At 40.9% G+C, this 10834-nt stretch overlaps 1 protein-coding gene across 1 annotated transcript in view; it reads right to left on the minus strand.

Annotated features, from left to right (window-relative positions):
• The window catches only part of AGAP2 (ArfGAP with GTPase domain, ankyrin repeat and PH domain 2), a 159097-nt gene that overhangs the window by 29173 nt on the left and 119090 nt on the right, over positions 1 to 10834 (minus strand). Inside the window, exon 9 of the mRNA XM_018566600.1 lies at positions 9109 to 9195. Coding sequence (XP_018422102.1) covers positions 9109 to 9195 — 87 coding nt within the window. The remainder of the gene's footprint in view (positions 1 to 9108; positions 9196 to 10834) is intronic.

Consider the following 10834-nt stretch of genomic DNA (forward strand, 5'->3'; position numbering starts at 1 on the left):
CCCCCCCCCCCCCCCCACACACACACACACACATACCTAAATCACAGGGTTCTTTTCTGCAACATGTAACATGATGACGTCCCTAACTCAACAACCCCCCCCACACACACACACATACCTGGATCACAGGGTTCTTTTCTGAGCAGATTGCTGTCACTTTTCAAGTTCAGCCTGACTGCGCAGGCATATGGTGACAGCACTTGAAGTCCATTCATACTTTCTCCCATTCCCTTAACTAAAAGTCCATACCTTGCCACGTACAGGGGCTGGGAGGAAGAGTCTGCAGAAGCCAGAGAATTGCACCAACAATCCACAGGTCATGGTTGCGATGCTCATGCTCAAATTCAGAAAAATATTAAAAGCACATATTATCTTTTATATATGTGTTTGCATTTTTTTTTTTAGGGATGCACAGATCTAATGTTTTCCACACCAAGTATGAGTACCGATACTGCTGCTCAAGTACTCGCCAATACCAATTACAAATACCCTTTGTGTGTGTGCCATGTGACAGTTTTTCTAAAGCAATACAGACTAATGATTTTAGGACAGTGGTGAAGTGCCAGGGCCTGGTCCCAGCTGCAAACGCTGTGACCCTGGTAGTTCTGCTACTGACTCCAAGCTGTAGAGGGACTACAAATCTCAGCAATACATTTTACAGCAATGCAGAATACCACCAGCTGTAGAGGACTAAAAATCCCAGCAATACATTATACAGCAATGCAGAATAATACCATAAGCTAGAGTGGACTACAAATCTCAGTAATACATCATACAGCAATGCAGAATTATACCATCAGCTACAGAGAACTGCAAATCTCAGGAATACATTATACAGCAATGCTGAATGGCAACCAGCTATAGAGGACTACAAATCCCAGCAATGCATTATACATCAATGCAGAATAATATGAAGCTACATACTCTGTAAAGCTCCGGAGTATTGGCCTTATGTCTCCAGCAGAGGATCTCAAGTGGCTGTGCAGGGTCTCAGGAGGGCTGTTTGGGGGTCTTAGGAGGCTGTGTGGGGTCTCAGGAGATTGTGCGGGGTCTAAGGTGTCTGTGCGGGATCTCAGGGGCTGTGTGGGGTCCAAGCCCTGACAGCTACTGCTCTGCCATGTTGATAACATACACTGTTAACTGTGGATAACACACAACTGTAGTTTTGTAGTTAACTTCAATGTAATCAAATACAAGATTGTAGGATTAATACTGTTATGCTGATGTAGAAGTCAGAAGATATTGCATTCTTAGCATAAATAGCAGGTGATAGGGCAGCAAATGTCAGACCTCAGGGCATCTCCTATGTTAAAAAAAACATTGACACATGTAAATCCATGTAAATCCTAACAATAAACTTTGCATATTTGCTCCATTATGGTCTGTTAAATATATACATTTGAAAGCGTTTTGTTATATCTATGTTATAAAAACAGAAAACAATAAATATATATAAATTATATGATTCTGACAGAAATCCAGAGCTGTCTGATGTCCTGTGCAATGTGCAGTGTTATCTCAAGCAGCCCAATCAGCTCTTCCAGTTCTCCTCTGTGAACTACAGAAGAACTCCCTAAAGTAAAGAAGGGATATTCTGTAGTTCAGCAGAAATTAATTAGGCAGCGCTGATGGAAATTCCTGATTTCAGTGCAGTAAAGGCACTGTGTTTTCAGTCCACAACAAGAAATTAGGAGCTCAGTGCATTTCTGCCAGGATCAAATGTTTTGTCTGTACTTGCAGCATCCGAAAGTGATAAAACATGGTAAAATGTGCATGTATTGTAGAGATGTACTATATATTGTAACAAGGACACTCCACTGTAGTCCAGGTAAGTCAAGTAAAATGCAGTTTATTAAAGGGCAAACACAAAATAGCTTGCAGCAGCAACATAAGACAGTCCTTTATATGGCTCTGTAGCTTTCCTCAGCTTCAAGACACTCATGCTGCTCTCTTAGCAGTCTGTACCACAGGTCCTAGGGTCACCGACCTTCCTGACGTCTCCCCTCGTGGGCACTGGCTCTGCTCTCCAAGCAGTGCGTCCGACAGGTCCCTGGGGTCACCGACCTTCCTGACCTCTCCCCTCGTGTGCGCCCAGCACGCACCCGAGTTGGTCTGTGTCCGCGTGCTCCCTGCACACACGCAACTCCAACACTCCCCTGAGCACTGGGCTGGCTTCCTAATGAGGCTGCTCTCAGCCACCTGATCAGCCCAAGCTGGTCATTGGCAACACCGGGCCCCAGGACTGGAGATCTCATCCCACCCAGAGCTCTACGAAATCTCCAGAGCTCCAGATCCCAGCTACAAGAAAACCTGGACGAACCTGAAAAGCCAGGCTCTTCCTTATACCATGTTTCACATTCTGGACCCTCTCAGCCCCTTTGGCTGAGAGTCCTGGGTGCCAAAGTCGCCATACTACACCATGGCATCGGCTTACACTGCCACACTATATATATTTTTTTTTTATTTTACGCAGACATAGATTTTAAAATGCTTGCTAGATATCTGAAAGATCCCTTTTGCAACATGTTTCAGTTGGTGAGGGTGCTCTCCGCTCACCTTACAGCAATCCCGGCCAGTAAGAACGATGGTGCTTGTATTAACTACCACGGATGGCACCGTGCAAAGTACGAAATGAAAGAACAGGTCACCAGCACTCAAATTATTTAAATAGATATGTCCTTTTTAATGGACAATTGTGTCACGACAATCAACAAAGCCTATTTGTTGATTGTCGTGATACAATTGTCCATTAAAAAGGACATATCTATTTAAATAATCTGAGTGCTGGTGACCTGCTTTTTCATTTTCCCTTTTGCAACATAACGTTTTGAAAATAAAATGTTATCTATAGGTTGAACCCGATGGATTTGTGTCTTTTTTCAACCTGACTAACTTGTGCGTTTTAGAGGTTAAGAAGCTGTGGCAGGCACACCTACATCCCATTACATGGCTGTCCGGGTTTTACTTGATCTCTGTATACTTGATATACTGTATACTTTTCAATTTACAGTGCCCTTTCCTAGACACCGATTACATCTCTCACACCCACAGAGGTTTGCTTCTTTTCTGCAGCTCAGTAAAAGGTAGCTGAACATTGCTGTCCTATCCTCAGTACTTTGCCACTGGCTTTGTGGAAGGATTCAATTGGAATGTGTGTGGGTTCAACTAGCGGCAGGTCCTCCCACCAGAAGCTGCATGTAGCTGCTCCATGAAAGGATTAAATACAGCTCTCTACTGTGTCCTAGTACACTTCTTCCATTTAACATACTTTACAGAAGGCAACTGTAACAATTAAGGTGTCGCTCTAGAGCGGCTGTGTGGGTGTTTGTCATTTACTTCTACAGTGTACTGCCAGTAGTGAATTAGCTAATCAAATGGTAAAAAATTAGCATGTACCAGGAGGGAAATTAATCTATGCACTGTGGGCATACATTAACCCTTGCTACACTGTATGGTCCTTGTAAAGCTTATGTGTTGGCCTCGGTAGCATAGGGATGCATTGAAACACAGCACAAATGCAAATAAGTGCTTCATTTCAGAAGATGACCATTTTTACATGGTATTAGTAGTATAAACGTGTATAGGCATTATAAAAAAATGTCTAATCTTGGTGTTAAGCTTCAAACATATACCCTTTTGTAAATGATCACATTCTTCAAAGACACGTTGTTTACCCTTTTCGACATTTAGTGCATTGCCTGGGGTTACAACGCTAACAATAGTAACCATTTCGGGTTATACAACTACAAGGTTAAGGAATAATGGAAAACCACTGTGGTACTGACCCCTAGTGACATTATATAGTATTGCGGTCTGAGCATGGAGGCAATGCCAAGTACATCCGTTTTCTCAGTTCCATTGGAGGAATAATATATGGAAACATACCCCTTCCTTACTTTATGCAAAACGTTAAAAAATCACAATTTTTACTTTAAATTAATAGTTTGTATTCAAAAATGAAAAACACTATTATGTGAAGGACCTACACAAAAAGACTGACCTACTTCATTCAAACGCTATGGAGGCTAAACTAGAGCAGGCCACCACTAGTGAATAGGATAAGGAAAAGATGGCGGAATAAGCTTGACAGTCACAGATTATGCAAGGAAAGGATTAAGCTGGCCAGATGCCTATAGATTTTCTGCAGATTTTCTATGGTCAGATGGGGCTAAACTGTGTGAATGGAGGAATCTCCCACTGGGCCAAGCTTCAGTATCTTGCTAGTCGGCCCTGCTGGCTGTCAAAATACATGAACAATCTGATTTGATTTGATGCAGGCACTGTTCGGGTGTTTTGAGAGCCAGACTAGCAAGATACTGAAGCTTGGTCCAGTGGGAGATTCCTCCATCCACACAGTTTACGTAGATGGAGGAATATGCAGAAAATCTATAGGTGTATGGCCAACTTAAGAATGTCTATCAAGCTGCTTCAATGGTTACCTGCAAAGTCTGAGAGCTTGATAGAGATTGACCAGTGGCAAGACAGTTTTGCATCAGTGACAGGGACACCCAAAGCAAATCGGTCAGTCAAGGGGGGCCGATTACCCTTTGAAAGCCTTTTTCAAATTAAAATGAACCATATTGGGGTGATACTGCTGTATGTAAACAAAGCTAACTGTAAAAGAAAAAAAAATCAGTTCCACAACAAAATATGTGTTGCCAGGGTACGCTGTTGCTAAGACTGTTCATGAAAATTGTACTGTTCCATATATCTACACACAGCTTTCAGGCGTCCTCCAAGCATGTTGTTTAAAGGATTTGTGTATTTTCAATGTTGTCCTCAAATCCTCAAGCAAAGACCCTCTCCTTGCTGTCCTGATTTTTTTAATACATTTTTTTCTGTATTTGAACATGTCTCCCATTACAGTGTCCAGCTTCCTATCCATTTTCTTGACAATAGTTTATTAGCTCTTAAAATGGCTAGAATTAAACAACAACATCTGCCATCTTCCCCCATAGTCATCAATGGGATACTCTTCTAAGTTTGGGTTCACTGAATTTCAAATAAGATTAGCTGAAAATCATTATTTGGTTTATGTCATCATCCTTATTTAGAACCTCTGTCAAGTTTTATTGTTGCCTGCCTCCATTTAGGAAATGTTATCTCTTTTTCTGTTTGAGAAGAGTTAGAATAGGAATTAAGGGAACATCCTCCCTTCTTATTCTAACTCAAATAGAGTGGGAAGGGTGTAACACCCTGTCAGATGTATATTGATGTCTATGTCCCCGTTAGAGAAATCTCTCCTCACTTTCAGTCCCAGTGACAGGCACTAGAAACAAAAGAAGCAAGGGGAAATCTCATCAGTGTGGAAGTCATTCCTCCAGCATAGGGTTTTTATAATGTTTTCTTGTTATTTCTTTACCTTTGTCTTGTGGCCAAAGTTCACTGCCTCACATAAGTACATAAATTTGTACAGCAGTATTTTGGCCCTACCATGCCTTCCTATTTCCCATGAGCCCACTCTACAGGAAGAGTAAACAGATGCTTTCTGAGAAACAAAGACTCAATTTTAGGACTCAGAGTAAGAAGAAGCATCTAGAAGCCTAGCCACCATGTTTAAGCTCTTATGGAGGAAACGCCTGCCTCTTCTCTTAAGGGCAACATCACTGTTCCACTCACCCTGTTCTATTCAATAAAGCTTCATGATTTGTTCACATAGTCTGGATTATTGGAAAAAAGGAGGGTTTAGCTGCATGTCTAGCTGCACATAAAACACATGGTAATGTGTGGTGAAGAAAAAACATTGAAACAGTGGCTATGTAGCAAGTGGAATATAAGACAGTATCTACCAAGAGGCCTGCTAACCTTTCAGTGCAGTTACCTGCAATACTGTAGTCTCTACAGAGGCAAGCATTTACACAGAACCAACATGTCGCGCATGTCGCACATCTTTATATAAAACAAGGCCCCAAGTCTTCAGTTCCTCTACATTCTTATCTAGAAATAGTGCACACGCAAAAAATGAAAAAAAAAGGAGAGTATGATTAGAGGCTGAGAAAATCTGAAAGAGGGCAGCATGAGGCGCCCCTGAAAAAACACTCCTAGAAGCAAGACTACAAAAATTTGCTGTCAAGAAGAAAGCAGCAGCAGCCCACATAGCTGAAGCCAAGGCCTAAGAGTCAGCTAAATACCAAAGCAGTCAATGCTCCAGACGCAGCAATATACTTAGTCCAAAAGCTGAACCTCATGATTCTCTGCAACATACTTTAGAGTAAATCTATCAACACTTCAGGTCAAGCAGCAGCACTCAGCTAGAAGAGATGAGAAAAGACACCGTTGAGGAGACAATCAAAAGATGCTGCATGGCACCACTGCAAGTCAGCTACAATGGTCAAGCTGGCAAACAAGGGAACTTCAAAAAGGTGACACCACTACTGACAGAGTGTCCACATGCAAAGTACCCAGGTCTGGAAATTATCCCACAGGATGAGCTTTTACTCCAGAACAATAGGGTAGAGGTTGTCTTTAACCAGAGACACTTAAAAGTCATGATTACACACCACCTTTCCACCAAAACCATACACAGTCAGCTTGTCCAAATGCTAACTAAGCTCTTTGGAGGATGTAAGTTAGTTATTAAAGGACCTTGAAAAGTTCAATGATCATCCTACAAACTACAGGGGCTAGCGATCTTCCTTCTATGCTATTAGAGGGTTAAAGTTGGTGCAGTGAAGTGACAGACCTCTTGAACAAATGGCCTGGAAACGTGTCTGCTGAGCACGCCACATAAATAAGCATAATAAATATTAACTACCCATAGACTGGCCTTAAAATGAGGCAGACTTCATGAATGTTATAGTTCAACAAATGTGATAGAAGGTGCACTATTTGAAAGATGTGATAGCTTTCCCAAAATACCTAACAAAGCCTATCAAAAAAAAAGCACAAATGACATGCTAATGAAGCTTCAGGTAGTCAAATCTGAACAGGATTTCAAAAGACTTGCGTTCCTTGATACAGTCAGAGGTGTCAACCCCATTGTACAAAAGTGTTCCTATAACTTGCAAGAGCAGTGGATCACACATGGCTCCCGATTTAAAAGACAGTACAATGTTCCATTCACCGTTTCTTTGTTTTTGAGGACTTTGTGTGCCTGCAAGCTAAGAGAAGATATGATCCTTGTTTTCAATTTACATTGTCATGAGCTGATCCTTCAAAACTTAACATCCGCAAAACCTCCAGTAGCAGTACAATCAACAAATGTAAATCCTCCAGATTATTTTCTCCAATACAGGAGGAGAATGTGTCAATGACCAGTTAAGTGTAACCCACATGGGGAGTGGTCTGAAAGGATCCTGGATAAGTATCCCCTTTGAGCAGGGGAAAGAGATGTTCACTGAGTAATATTATATAAATTCTAGACATGTAGTCATAGGTAGAAGGAGTATACCTATTGTTCCAGACACATACACTGAGTGGCCAGATTATTATGACCACCTGACGTTTGTAGGCAAATTAGCTATAATTAGCTATAATTTTGCGCTGAAGTTGCTAGAGGGCCAGACCATTATAAATAGGGAAGCAGGTTGTTTACCACGACAGTAGAAGTGATTTTTTTCTGAAGATATGGGTAAACAACACGATTAAACAGCCTTTGAACGTGGGATCATTGTTGGCGCTCGGAGCCATGGAGCGAGTATCAGCAAAACAGCAGAATTCGTTAAATGTTCAAGAGCAGCTGTTGTTAAAGTGTTTAAAGACTGGACTGTCAGCCGAAAATCTGGGTCTGAACGTGCGCATTGTGGCTGTCAGCTACTAGTCAATGTTAGGGCAGAACGGAGAGTGGCAAGACTAGTACAAGACAACAGAAGGGCAACAGTGCAGTGTCAGATTCCTCGCATCACCTTTCAACATCTCGTGGAGTCACCAGGCGGCCCAACGAAGTCATCTCGTGGAGTCATCTCGTGGCCCAACGAAGTACTGATGGGGTGGTCATAATAATCTGGCCACTCAGTGTATTGTGCCACACATCTACTAACGGAATAGTTAATGTTGTGAGGGGGTTTGCTTGGGGCTCCCAATTGGGAAGGTGTAGGCTATTCAGACTCACATTGAGAACCGTATTGAAGTTCCCCAACCACACAACCTGCACAGATGGAATGTCTAATATGAAGACTAAGCCTTCCTGTATTACAGTGATATTGAAAGGGGTGGAACAAAGAATGTCAGTACTAGGAGAGGTTGAAAAAAAGTACCATATAAAAATATTGCCCCCCACTGTCCAACTTCAAGACATTCAATATAAACTGTACTGCGGTATATTGTTCTTGCTGATGCGACTTCCATAAATTTTCCTCTCAATCTGTTTTACTATAGCATTTAAAACCTGATGGGATTATAACCCTTCCTAGTTCTATCTAGAACTAAAACAAGAGCTTTAGCTTGTCTGTAGTTGGCCCTTGCCAACCATTTCTAAGCATATAACAATGCTGGCATGAATAGTCATCTCTATTGACAATACTAAGTTATCCATTGAGTGTTAACATCATCCCTGTTTACATAAAACAACCCAGTGTGTATCATAAAGAAGAATGAAAATAACTTTTGTTAAATTGCATGCATTAGTCCGTTTTGTTATGTGCAGGCTCTGATAAAGTCCAGCAGGGGCAAATTATACTACTTAAAATTTACACAAACATGTGCATTACCCAGCCTTTACTTCCTTTTAGTAATCCTATACGGTTATAAAGCTTAGTCCCACTTTTACTTTACCAAGAAGGATTCTTTCCTCAGTGCAGTGTGTACCCACCCCCAGCACACACATTAGTCTTTATTTTATATACTGCCCCAGCACACACTTTACTTCCCATTACCACCAGCAGCAGTGAGATGGTGATCCCTCCAATACACAGAGCTATCCTTCTTATATCCTGCATATAGTATAAAAGACACTTTAGAGCACTTGCACCGATTCAGCTTTACCATCTGGTATGCTCCCATCTCCCAGTCTGTTCTTCTCTTTAGCATTCACTCCCACTTCCAGCTTTTCTTTGCACACATAAATGCAACACACCATTCCAACTAAGCCTTTCAAGGAATGGCCACAGTTTGCTAGTTATAAAAAAAGAAGTACCTTTGCCATGATACATTTCACAGAAATACAATTACCTGTTTGATAGGCAGAGCTCTACCACCAGTGATAGGGTCACCTCGGCTATCAAAACTCCTCTTCTCCATATCACTGCCCCTTCGGGTCTGCAAAAAGACAGACATTTCTCATGTAATATTCGTTTCCGTGAAAAGGAGTGCCAAATAGGAGACAAATAGCAGATTTTCAGTGCAAGGTACAATAGTGGTGATCATTCACATGAGACTGATTGATTTGACAGGATGACTTTTCAATCACGTTTTGTATTCAATATAAGCAGCAGAGCAATGAGGCAAATCAGTTATGCAGCTCCAAATGACATGGGAAGAATGGCTTATAGTGTCCCTAACAGCAACAGTCTTTGTGAAAGAGGTAGAAAGCCAGTGGGTACATTGTTGCTGCTTGGATTTATATTTCTTAATACGTTATGGTGATAATTCCTAAAAGTTACATTATATGTGCATGTCAGTTCATTTTCTGACATATGTAGGTGGATTTGGGCTTTCTATACAACACAAAAAGAAATGTATTATTATTTTTGTAATTATACAGGATTTATACAGTGCCAAAATTTTGTGCAGCACTTCACAAAAGAAAGGGAACCAGTACAGTTACAATAAATGTTCACCTTTCCTCCTTATTCAGCAATACATCGGCTTGTAATTTAGGGTTAACTAATTAGTGTCTTTTTCCCCACAATATATAATTCTTAGTTTAAGACCCAATTCAGTGGTGTTCTCTACAGCATTCTTCTGTGAGCACAGGGGGGCTGATAAAGCATCCTCAGGGGTGTGTCCTTGATGTCCTGGTATCAAAGGAGGTGGGTTGAATGATGCTGGGCATCATTTAGCCTGAAAGAGGACCAGTATTGGATCACAGAGGCAGTGCTGAAGCTTGGAAATGCAATTAATGCTAGTTAAACTTTTTTTTAATGATATTTAACACACCAACACCCTTAAACTGTAATAGTAGACGCCACCTTTAATTAGTCTACAAGGCTGATAATAATTAGCTAATTATCAAGGTAATTATCAAGGGTTAGGAAACTCTTTCAGTTACTACATAAGGGAAAAAAAACAGTGGTGTATGCTTTTATTTTCCAGAACAATGGAGAAATCTTACCAGAAAGACCCAATTACTGATATTTCATTCTACATACCACATTCTAATTGCATTTGATACTAAGAAACAATGCGTTGGTATAGTAATGAGTAATAGAAAAGCATACTGGGACCTTAAAGGGTTATTAAACCCTTGCATGTTTTTGCATATCTACTGCTAGCAAGGCATGGCAAATACCAAGTTATCTACAGTACATTGTTTTATTATTTATTAATAAAGTAATCAATATTGTCTGATATTAGCTGTTAATGCAGGTTTGGGGTTGATTTTCTCCCCCTGTAATCAGTCCTATATACACTTAAAAGTTGGGTTGATCACCCTTATTGTGCAGATGACAACATAGATATATGTACAAGAAATACATTCATGCACTAATGTGAATCCAAATAATTCTTTATTTGATACTGCCTGAAAAATATCTGGCCAGGTAATTATGGGGTATGATTATGATACTGCTGAAATCAGTACATATAGTATTGTATAAAGCAGGGGTAAAAATGTCAAGTCCTGAGTTACTAGCCAGGCCTTAAGAGTTACTCGCCACCAGCTGCCCACCTAACCCCTACCCTGCCCCGGCCTTAACTCCGCCCCTAAATACACCCTCTTAAATAATTCCCTGCCCCC

Source organism: Nanorana parkeri, unplaced genomic scaffold (assembly GCF_000935625.1).
Source record: "Nanorana parkeri isolate BGI_ZX_2015 unplaced genomic scaffold, ASM93562v1 scaffold961, whole genome shotgun sequence".
Classification (NCBI taxonomy): Eukaryota; Metazoa; Chordata; class Amphibia; order Anura; family Dicroglossidae; genus Nanorana; species Nanorana parkeri.